Source organism: Canis lupus, chromosome 12 (assembly GCF_011100685.1).
Source record: "Canis lupus familiaris isolate Mischka breed German Shepherd chromosome 12, alternate assembly UU_Cfam_GSD_1.0, whole genome shotgun sequence".
In the NCBI taxonomy this organism is placed as follows: Eukaryota; Metazoa; Chordata; class Mammalia; order Carnivora; family Canidae; genus Canis; species Canis lupus.
Window position 1 is genome coordinate 49,944,805 of NC_049233.1, and position 12,486 is coordinate 49,957,290.

Here is a 12,486-nt window from a genome sequence, read left to right on the forward strand (position 1 = left end):
TATTAGCTATTAATGCTGGGGAGATTAACATCTTTGCACTTCTGTGTTTTTCAACAGTGTTCTCAGTGATATCTACAGGGTTCTTAAGTGAGCCAAAGCCACACGTTTTCTTAAGTCCTACAAAAGAAAAACTGTGTAGAGTTGGGTATGAATAAGTGTAAGAGAGCTGTACTAATCATTTCTCTCACAATTAACCATGATAAATAGCAAACAGGTCCTGAGACAAATTTCAACTTTATGGCAACATTAGGCTAAGAAGGTAGGGATGGAGACCAGACTATTGATAAAACTATGAAATAATGACTATGAATTTAAAATATTCTTCAACCATGTATTTAAAAATACCTCAAAGCAACTGGTACTTAGTAGGTCTCCTCCTGTTTCATTTTCCTATTCTCAGGAATGTCCATGCAGGGATTCCAAACATTACATTTGTGGATCATTCACTTGTCAGAAAAACTGTTAGGTGTTGTATGACTAGTTGTGATGCACAAGTGCCATCTAGTGCCGAGATAATGGCTGAGTCTGAGTTTTCAATTTAAAATCATGGGAACAAAATGCAGACAAGTGAGGACACAATAAATTTTCTTCCATTTGCTTAAGAAAGCAATTTTTGGGAATACTTTGAACTATAAAACAAGCATATTCATGTAAGGTAAAAGCCCATGGCTTTAAAAAGCATCCACTCATGTTAGAGCCATAAGATATTTCACATATATAGTGAAACAACAGATACAAAATGATAGTAAAGAAAGTATAAGATGCCTAAGGTTGTACACCGAAACTGAAATGCATGATAAAAAAAATTGCTACGAATTCAAAGGAGAGGTTAGAAACACAGAGTTAATGCTTAAAGAATTAAATTTCTGGGGGTGTCTGGGTGCCTCAGTAGGTTAAGCATCTGCCTTCAGCTCAGGTCATGATCCTGGGTCCTGGGACCAAGCCCCACATCGGGTTCCTTGCTCAGTAGGGAGCCCCTCTCCTTTCTTCTCCCTCTCCCTGCTACTCCCCCGCTTGTGCACATGCTGTCAAATAAATAAATAAAATCTTAAAAAAAATAAAAAGAAATTTTCTCCACACCAACAAGCAATGCTCAGATACCAGCTTGGTGTCTTATAATTCAGTTCAATTCTGACACTATCTATTTGGATAGTGTAGCATCAGATCTTACAGGTTAAGATCTCATTTCTATAAGACTGCCTCTTCTCCCACAACTTCGGATGCCAGTCACAAGCCCAGGTGTCACTTGTGCTTCTGACCAATGGCTTCAGACTGTGGAGGTCCAATGACTCCCTGCTTGGGTTCAATTAATTTGCTAGAGTGGCTCACAAAACTCAAACAATTTACTTACTAGATCACCAGTTTATTATAAAAGGATATAACCCAGGAACCACCAGATGGAAGAGAACCAGAGGGTAAGGTATGCAGAAAGTGTGCAGATCTTTGATGACCTCTCCAGGCAAGCTACTCTCCTTGCACCTACCTCTACCTATTCACCAAGCTGAAAGTTCTCCAAACACTATCCTTTTGGGTTTTTATAGATGCTTCATTAGACAAGTATGATTGATTAAATCTTTGGTTATTGCCAAGTGATCTGACCTCTGGCTCCTCTCCTTTCTTCTCCTCTCCTGTCCTTGAAGGTCAGGAGGCTGAAACTGAAGTTCCAAACTTCTCATCACAAAGTAGGTTCTCCTAGCAGGAGCCCCATCCTTTGGTAGGCATCAAAAGTAACCTCATTACCATAACAAAACACACATATGCGACATACAGGAGAAAGAAGGGGAGGAGGAGAAAGATTTTTGTATCTCTCTTCACTTAGGAACTACTGAGGGTTTTTGTATCTCTCTTCACTTAGGAACAACTGAGGGTATCTCTCTTCACTTAGGAACTCTGAGTCAGAAACTGTGGACAAAAGTCAAATATATATACGAAATATACATCTGGTCATTCAGATTGCAATATCAAAAAAAACCTCCCATTTTCCAAATAGCATAACTATAGAGACATTAACAGGAAAAAAGATACAGAATTGACCCTTGTGAGGTAGAGAAACAACTCAAGACAAAATAACACTGTTAAAATAATTTTTTAAATACCAGCTGAAGTGAGCCAAAGGTGAGTCTATGAGGGTGCCTAAAGAAACACCCCATCCCCTTCAGTGATAGGTTCAGGGATTCAGGATAGGTTAGGGATTTGAGGGCAAAAAGGACTTACCCTTCCCATTTCTCAAAGAGATCCCTAAGAGAGGGTAGCCTCACACAGCTTAGCCCACAAGGGAAGCTGCAGATGATTAAGAATGCAAGGGAGATAAACAAAGGGAGGCCCTACTCAGGTTCTCTCAGCCCCAAAAGAACATGGAAATGATACAAAAACCTCTTGCCAAGAGAAAAGTGAGGCAACTGAAAATTAGAGTCTTCTGAACTGTTGGAAGGAGGCTGTTGCAGGGCAAATTGCTGGAACCTATATCACAGGCAGTGAGATGGCAGACAACTCAAGTACAGGGAGCTAAGTGTAGAGCTTGGCTACATTTTGGAGAATCAGTGAAATCATCCTCCTGACCTTTAAGGACAGGAGAGGAGAAGAAAGGAGAGGAGCTGGAGGTCAGATCACTTGCCAATGACCAAAGATTTAATCAATTATACTGTCTAATGAAGCATCTGTAAATTTTGGAGAATCAGCTAGAATCTTACCAAAGGGTAAGACCTAGTCAGTAAGCAAGGGAGAAATAAATCATCTCCTTTCAAAGCGGTAAAGGTGAGGTTCATGTCAAGAAAATAATGAACTTCATTTGTTTACTCCTTAAAATAGTAGTTTTTGGTCTACTATATCTAGCTACCATTTAGGATACCAGAGATAGAGCAATAAATAAGACAAAGGCCTTGATCTACATGGAATGTGCTTTCATTTGGGGCTGGGGAGCAGACAACAGACAAAACGATGAATGAGAAAAATACCAGATTGCAAAAAAAAAAAAAAGTCATGTAGAAAACAAAAAAGGAAGATGATAGAACAAAGAGACTAATGGAAATTTTGGGATGGATAGTATGGTAAGGCCATCTGATGAGGTTACTACCTTGATACTTGAATAATACAAGGAACCAACCAAAGAAGAATAAACAAGTAATGTGATGGCCCTAAGAGGGGGAAAAAAACCCCATTCCCTATTCAACAATATTTGAATGCTGTCTACAGACTAGGTGGTATTCTAGACCCTCAAGATATAGAAGTGAACGAAATAAACCATAATCCTTTTTCCTACTGCTTATATTCTTGTGGAGAGACAAATGAAGCAAGACATACAAGAAAACACATTTTAGTAAATAACAAGCGTGCTAAGAAGTAAAGGAGCAAACTCTTGTGTGTACACACACAAATGCACTACCCCCGCCCCCACCACACCGCCAATTTTAAACAGGGAAGTCCTGTAAAGCTGCACTGAGAAAGGTGACATTTTAGTGATGACCTAAAGAAATATTTGGAGTGTTTGATGTGGGTGGTGCACAGTGGAAAAAGGGAAGAGTGATGCCAGATAAGGCTGGAGAGACAGGCAGAGTCTGGATCCTGAATGGCTCTCTGCATCATGAAAAGGATTTTGGATTTCACTCTAGGTGCAATGGGAAGCATATTAAAAAAAAAAAAAAAAATCATTCTAGCTCTTACATGAAAAATGGATTGTAGGGAAGCTAGACTATATAGAGAGACCAAAGAGGCTATTTCAACAGTTTAAGCAAGAGAGAATAGCTTAGGACAAGGTTGATGGTAGAGCAGAAAAACAGGCAGATTTGGGGTATGTTTTATTATAAGTTTAAAAGAGTTTGCAGGGGTGCCTGGGTGGCAGTCTGTTATGTGTCTGATTCTGGTCATTTCAGGATTTTGGGATTGAGCCCCCCACTGGGCTCCCTGCTCAGTGGGGAGTCTGCTCTTCTCTCTCCTTCTGTCCCTCCCTCCCTACTTTTCTCTCTCTCTCTCTGCCTCAAATAAATAAATAAAATCTTTAAAAAAAAAAAAAAAGAGCTTGTTGATGGTCTGCATGCAGGCAGGATGGGCAGAAAGAAAATAGATGAATTAAGGATAATGTCTAGATTAGGCAACAGCTTAATGAAGGAAAACAAAGAGAGTAGGCAGATTTTTGTAAAATAACACATTTAGCAACTAAATAACAGCATTTAGTTGTTTCTAGTGAATCAACTGGATGAGATTACCAAAAAAGTAGTCTCTAAATACTTGGGCCCCAGAACTGAGTTCTGAAGAACTTTAACATCTTGAAAAGAGAGGAGAATAAAACAGCAAAAACTAGGAAGGAACGGTCAATAATGTAGCAGGCAAATCAGATTAGTGTCATAAGAACCCAAGGGAAGACTTCCAAAAAGAAACCAAATGCAAAACCAGCAAAAGCATTAATTCAATGGCTCTCAAATTGTGGTTTCTGGATCCAAAGCATCAGTATCACCTGGAAATTTGTGAGAAATATAAATTCTCAGGTTCCAACTCAGAAGTACTGAGTCTGAGGGTAGGGTCTAGCAATCTATGTTTTAACAAGCTCTTTAGGTGATTCTGGTTTGAGAATGATAATACTAGGTTATATTAAAAACATAATTAACAGAGAAACAAGATACTCTGGTGGAAGCTATCACATAGACCAGGGAGTCCTCTCCTGTTGTTGATATTATTTATGAAAGTTTTCCAGAGCACTAAGATGCCAACTTGGGCGGGAAGAAAGGAGAAAAAGGGAATTTTTGTGAACAATCCAATATTTTTCCTTATACACAGAAGATGAGTAGAAATGAGTGGCACACATGGCAAATTGAGACACATTTGCAACTAAGGTAAACAATGAAAAATCCAACATTCAAACTACAAAACAAGGAAAGAAAGTCACTTTTTACTTACTACTAAATTTTTAATTCAAGTTCACAAATCAAATATGCTTTTTGGATAGAATTCCTATCTGAACATAAGTTTCTCTGACACATTATCATTAACAATTATTTTGAATGACAGCTTTCTCCAAAGATCAATTTTCAGCAAGGGTGTAAAAAAGGGCACATATCCAAATTACAAGTATCTCTCCCCATCACACACGTCCATACAAAATGGCAAACTCAGAAATAAATACTAGATATTTTTCACAATCCCTCATCTGTAAAAACAGAAAAACAAAAGGAATGCAAAGAGGACTTTGGCTTTAAAAGGGAAGTCAACTTAGAAATATTTCCTCCTAAATTTATGAATTCATTCTAAATTAAAATGTTGTTAGATTAATTCTCTTATGACATGCATCTACCCCACCCCCCACCCCCATGGTGTAGTCTTCTTGGTTTTGGGTCCACAACTTTAGTTTCATATAGTAAAGCAGATTTAAATGTAATTTTTAAATGTAATTTTTAAAAAATTCTTTATTTATTTATTCATGAGACACGCACACAGAGAGGCAGAGACATGGGCAGAGGGAGAAGCAGGCTCCACTCAGGAAGCCTGATGTGGGACTCAATTCTAGGACTCCAGGATCACACCCTGAGCCAAAGGCAGACGCTCAACCACTGAGCCACCCAGGCGTCCCTTAAATGTCATTAAAAAAAAAAAAAAGAAAAGAAGAATGAGAGTGCAAAGACTATTATCAAGCAATTGATATTAAAAAGCACAAATATCAAAATCAGGATTCATTCTGTTATGTGTTTAAAGAAAGCAACTCCTTTAAAAACGAATTTCTTTAGGATGGAAGACTATTCCTTTATCCAAGTCATGTTACTAAAAACAAATGGACAAACAAAAAAACCCACTTAAACTATACTAAATGGAAAAGGATGTCTTTGTGCTCTTAATTTACTATGAAATATTATTCTTAATTGTCCCCAATTCATGTTATTTTTAGTTCAGTGATTTTAGTTGTCACATCAACTTGGCCCTGCTCTATGGACTATGTGAATGGACCCTGGCTATGCTGCCACTGCTCTGGCTAGAAATACGGAACATGACAGAACAAGCACAGATCTTACATTAATGTGTTAGAACTTAGAGCTTCCAACTATTTCAGAACTCAGAACTTCAATATCTATTAATAAACTGTGGCAGAGTAGAACTGCCATCTGCTGACAAGACAGTCTTGAAAACATAGAAGTAAAGCTTTGATTATTCAAACTTATTTTTGAATTTTCATGCAGTTTTTTAAAACCTGCCACAGACATCTGACACAGTTAGTAGGCCTTTCTTTCAAATTATATGCCCATGTCATCTTTTAAGCTAAACACACACAATATAAAAGTTATCATGTACCTATCTTCACTGTGATAACAATTCTAGATTTCAAATGAAACCAATGATCATAAAGTTTCACATGGAAGAGGGCAGCCCGGGTGGCTTAGTGGTTTAGCGCCTGCCTTTGGCCCTGGGTGTGATCCTGGAGACCTGAGATCGAGTCCCACGTCAGGCTCCCTGCATGGAGCCTGCTTCTCCCTCTGCCTGTGTCTGCCTCTCTCTCTCTCTCTCTCTCTCTCTCTCTCTGTATGTCTCTCATGAATAAATAAATAAAATCTTAAAAAAAAAAGTTTCACATGGAAGAGTTTATTAGTAATTTTTGATACCCACAATTAAATACTAACAAATCTAGAGACTCCGTTTTTTCAGGTCGCTATAAACAAAGTTTTTTCCCATTATCAGTTGTCTATAAACATCTAAACTACAAAATAAACATCACTACCAAAAGTTCTTTCTATATTTCCCTTTAAAACAAAACCTTTGGGTCTCTATAACAAAGTTTAAGAACATGTAAGTACTGTAGTGATTATATGTGCCTTGCTTATTATATTATACTTGAGGTCAACACTGTGGGTCTCCCTTTTAAAAAGCAACTATACCAAATAGGGTCTTCTTAGGATTTTAGTAATAACTCACTAGTGGTTTACTTACAGCATCTGACCCTTCACGGCGTTTTTAAAACCCCTGCTAAACCAAAGTATTTGCTAGGTATAATGGAGTATAATGGAATCAACATTTGGATAGAGAATCAGATTTCACTTCTAAGTGTAAATGCTGCCTTAGCCAAATCACAAACTCATCACAACCTCTGGTTTGTATCACATACAATAAAGAACTGGATGAGCACTAAATCCTCATGATTATGCTGTGATAACTTCAACTACTCCTTCAACAAATATTTACAGAAAAAATAGGTGCTACACATTGGTGTTACAAGTGTGAATAAGGCACCTTATATTTTGCTGGGGGGATACACAGTTTTGCTTACTGGTTAAGTGCCACAAAGGATAATAAAACTGACAAAGATCTAGGTTGCTTAGGCAAAGTATCCCTAAGGAATAAACATTTGAAGTGGCACCTGAATGGGAAAGCAGTCAGCCATGTGAAGTTCTTGGGGGAAGAGAATTTTAGGCAGAGGAACAACTGCAAAGACAATTCACGTTTGTGCCTTTCCCAGTCTATAATGCTTACTTTATTCAAAACTGAGTTTCAGATTACTTTCTATTCACCTAAGTCTTCTGTGATTAACTCTACTTTCAAATTATGCCTTCAGTGCTCAGTTTATAGCCACAGTTTTAAATTTGTGGTTCTGAAAATGTTAATTATTAACTGTTCTGTGTTTATTCTAGCCTGACAATAAGTCAAAAATTTCAAGGAGAGAATCTAGAATTCTTCTATTCATCTTCCACAGTACCTTAGCAGTATTGTATACAGAAAAGAATGTTCATTAAATGCATAGGACCAATCACTGTAGGAAAGGAAATCAGTATTGTTTCTCCACTTTCAGAATAAGGTTTGGTCAGAGTGCTTCATAAAGAACTAAAGTAACACTGTAAATATAGTAGAAAGAACAATTGGCACGAGTGAGAAATCTCAAATTCAATTTCCAGCTCTACCACTTACTTAGACATCAGGCTTCTAGTAAATCAAACCCTATGACCATTTGTCAATATAAAATGGGGATATCTGTCCTGTCTAATCAGGGTTGGTTGTCACCAACTATATTCCACAAGAGATCATGTAAAGCTTACTGTGGAAACATACCAAAATACTGGAAATAACAAATGTGTTTTCACTTTAGAACTGGAAGACACTTTAAATACCACGTTCAATTCTTCATTTTACCTGAGAAGTCAGAGACCCAGAAAATTGAGGTTACCTGCTCAAGGTTACTGAAATATATTTTGGCAAAATCAGTATGACATCCAATTTTTAAAAATACCCAGCCCAGTACACTTTTTACCACACCACATTGTCTTTACCACTTCTTGCAACTTAGTCTTCAATGTGCATACCTCTAATTTATTCTGATATTCTCTTCACTCAGATCCAGAATGGTAACAACTAGATGGCTTAAAAAAAGGACAAGGTACCTACCTATGTAAGTTTCTGAGGCTGAGACCTCCTATAATTTGGTATCAGAACTGAATTTAGGAAGTGCCACCCTGATATTACTGAGTCACAAGATTAGGAATGTAAGGATTATAATCAGCTGATGCCTTAAAAATATGCATCTACTAAATGACTGCATATTTGGCCTGTGGCTGGAGTATTTTTCTTACATAGTTTCTAACTGAATCAATATAATTCTGCTTCAATTGCATTGCTTTTTTTAAAAAATATTTTATTTATTTATTCATGAGAGACACAGACTGAGAGAGAGAGAGAGGCAGAGACACAGGCAGAGGGAGAAGCAGGCTCCATGCAGGGAGCCTGATGTGGGACTCGATCCCGGGACTCCAGGACCACACCCTGGATCGCGCCAAACCGCTGAGCCACCCAGGGATCCCCTTCAATCGCATTGTTATTTGAGAAATACAGAACAGGATTTTATTTATAGGCAATATATTTGTACTATATAAAATACTGAAAGCAATGTAAAATACTTTTTTTTTTTTTTCTGGTCATCTTTCTTCAGTCTCTTATTTATGATTTTAATCTAGAAGCAAAATCTAAATTGAGAAATAGTTATTCACTGAGTGCCTATAGTACACTATGGATTATATAACACTGTTTTAACATGTGCAAATGAATGTAATGGGAACTATGTAATAGTTTTAATTTTAGAAAGGTCCAAATTCAATCTTTAAAGTGAAAATAAACTGAGTATTAAAAAATGAAAATTAAATTAGATAACCAGGGGTAGGCCAAGTGGCTCAGCGGTTTAGCGCTGCCTTCAACCCAGCGTGTGATCCTGGAGACCAGAGATCGAGTTCCACGTCCGGCTCCCTGCATGGAGCCTGCTTCTCCCTCTGCCTGTGTCTCTGCCTCTCTCTCTCTCATGAATAAATAAATAAAATATTTTTAAAAATAAATAAGATAACAAGCTAATATTAGAAATTTTCATCTGAAAACAAAAATGTACTCCTCAGGAATGTCCTAAATATAATAAAGAAAAGGTTCAAACAATATCTAAGTCAAAAGAAGAATCTTTAGAAACTTAAAACCTTATCAGAAGTTAAATGGCTCTCTGGGAAGAGCAGTAATATGAAATGATGTCTCCTCAGTAACTTCCATTCTTCCAAGAAGCAATAATGTAAAATGCTTTAGAAAGTAGTGTGACAATATAAAGGCTGTAAGAATCAAATGATGTTTAAATCTGTGAAAGCAGTTGGTAGACCATGAAGTACAAGTTATTATTATATAACAATTTGTAGTCTACCAGCACAGTTTGCCACAGAGTAGACGTAAATGCTTATTTAAAAACTGCAATTCGGGATCCCTGGGTGGCGCAGCGGTTCGGTGCCTGCCTTTGGCCCAGGGCGCGATCCTGGAGATCCGGGATCGAATCCCACGTCGGGCTCCCGGTGCATGGAGCCTGCTTCTCCCTCTGCCTGTGTCTCTGCCTCTCTCTCTCTCTCTGTGGTGTGACTATCATAAATAAATAAAAATTAAAAAAAAAATTAAAAAAAAAAAAAAAAAAAAAAAAAATAAAAACTGCAATTCTTTTATACTGACTCATTGAATTTTTATTCTTAAAAAAGAAAGTTAGCCATGAAAGCTGGATCAACTATCCACTTCTGAAAAAGGAATTTATCATAGCCTCAATAGAAATCACCCCCCCACACACACACAAATAAATTCCTCCCTCTTTTCAAAATATGGGTCCTTCTTTTAGCCATGTGACCTTAAAGAGGGTCACTGTTCCTCTCAGGAACTCAGTTTCCTAGTAGTAAGTGTCAGGTACCCTGTTGGGTTTTGATTATATTGCCTAACAGGATGTTATACAGATAAAATTAAATAAAAATTATTATCCCTGTTTTATATTTATAGTTAAGAGATAAAGCTATAATGCTCAAAGTGTTTATGAAACTTGCTTCAAATCACACAGCTAATAAATGGTATACCTGATATACTGAACATTCTTCTAACTCCAAAGGCCTTGCTTACGCTCTCTTGTAAAATGAGGCTGTTCTCCATGATTACTTTATGCAATAAAAAGACATGCTTAAAGAATCCATTATTCTTCCAAAACATGCCATAGGAAAAAAAAAAAAAAGATTATTTGTTGAGTGAAAATTATCTCACCACTTTACCCTGCCACTGCCTAAAAATAATTTTGGATTTTTAAAGTAGAGGTAACTCCTTGAAGTCTGTGACACAGAACACACAGTGTTCTTTAAGGACTATGTACTGCGAAGTACTTAATAAATTTTAAAAATGAAGAATACATGGTAACTGATAGATACTATTTTCAACTAAAGTTTTAACACTTTCTAAAGTGTGTCTTTAAAATATACATTGTTTTCACTTTTCTAAATTGTGTGGTCCGATCTACTTTATTTATTTTTTAAAAGATTTTATGTATTTATTCACGAGAGACACAGAGAGAGAGAGGCAGAGACACAGGCAGAGGGAGAAGCAGGCCCCATGCAGGGAGCCCGACGCGGGACTCGATCCCGGGGCCCCAGGATCACGCCCTGGGCTGCAGGCAGGCCCCAAACCGCTGCGCCACCCGGGCGCCCCGATCCAATCTACTTTATATATTTGAAAAGAAACGACATGTTAAAAGCACCTAACTGCCTTTCTCTAAAATAACTTCTTACAGAATAAAGGACGGATTTGGGTTTTCAAACAGCGATTTCTGGTTTGGTGTTAAACTGTGGTTGTCACTGAAATCACTGAGTTAGCTCTTCGGAATATGCCACCTTGAGACATCGTTTCACCGTAGTCTACATTACTGATGCTAAAATTTGTCCAGGCTAGTCCAACAGAGGACAGAACGTTTATTATTAGGTCTACTGCTCTATCGAATAGGCCAAAATGAGAATCATTCGGTAGCTGGGGAAACGCTGTATACGACAGGATGACAGATTCCTTTACCAAGCGTTCGTACTAGGTACGGAGCTATATACGTCAGACGTAATACAACCCTCGGCCCTGAAGAGCACCAAGTCTCGGGGAACCGAAACTCCAAAACGGCCGTGGTCTTTGATGAACCTGCTACCTATGTATTTAGGAACCGGTGGACCACACCATCTCACCAGTCCGTCCTGCTGTTTGAGGTGATCGAACTCCAGACCCCGGACCCAGAAGAGGAGGGCAGCAGTGAAGAAGAAAGCAAGCTTCCCCAGGGCATTTGAAGGCAAAGTCCTCTCTCCACCTGGCCTGGGTAGGTAGGGACTCCCGGGTGGACCCGGCGGGGCCCTGAGAACCGCAGGGGCCCGAGGAGCCCCCTGAAGAGCTGGGACCAGGCAAGGCCGGTTCGGGTGCCTCCATGCCGAGCCTCACTCACCTCTTCCACTTCGATCTCCTTGTAATCGATCTCTTCAAAGTTGAGGACTTGGGAGGGGGCTTCGATCATCTCACCGGCCGAAGACGAGGAAGAGGAGGAAGCGGCGGAGGCTGTAGACATGATCCCTCGCGGAGCCCGGGGGGCCCGGGGAGGCTGCCACCCGGACACTCCGGGGGAGACCCGTGCCCACCCGCCTCCGGACCGACCTTCAGCCTGAAGCCACGGCGATCCGTGGCGGGGGACAGGGGCAGCGGCCACAGCCGAGTCCCGGCCCCGGCTCCGCTGCGTTTTCCGCCGCCGGGCCCCGCCCACTGGACTTCCGGTTCCGGCCTGAAATCGGAAACTGGAGGAGGGCTGCGAGCTCTAGAAAGGGGAGGGGGGAGTTTTGTGACTGAGACGGGGAAAGGAAGGGCCGGTTGGGGGTGGGGTCGGGGAAGAGCGAGAGGCGAGCTTAGAGCTGCAGGACAAATTTCGCGAGATCTTTATTGAAGGGCGCCCCCCCCAACATCGGATGATACCGCGAGAGCTGATGCGGTGACGCAATTAAAGTGCGCGAACGGAAGTGGCGCGGAGCCTGACGGACTATCAGTGCGGTTGGTCGTTCAGAGACTGGCGGGAAAGATAAAAAGTAAGGTTTCAACTCTGCTCCGTCAGCTGTGTTATGGCGCGGGTCCCTTTAATCTCAGAGACCTGCGGACAGATGGGGTAGTGTTGGACTGAGTTTTTGTGACGGAGCATTTTTCAGTTTCACCCGTAAGGGAAACTGAGCTATTTCT

The 12,486-nt window shown here is 39.7% G+C and overlaps 1 protein-coding gene across 2 annotated transcripts in view; it reads right to left on the reverse strand.

Moving 5' to 3' along the window:
• MAP3K7 (mitogen-activated protein kinase kinase kinase 7) overlaps window positions 1–12,045 on the reverse strand; it is a 69,188-nt gene extending 57,143 nt beyond the window's left edge. The window contains exon 1 of one of the 2 annotated variants that reach the window (XM_038554740.1): window positions 11,711–12,045. In XM_038554740.1, the coding sequence (XP_038410668.1) occupies window positions 11,711–11,830 (120 nt within the window). In that variant the 5' untranslated portion in view covers window positions 11,831–12,045. The remainder of the gene's footprint in view (window positions 1–11,710) is intronic. The other variant, XM_038554741.1, reaches the window with a different exon arrangement.
• Between the last annotated feature and the right edge of the window lie 441 nt (window positions 12,046–12,486).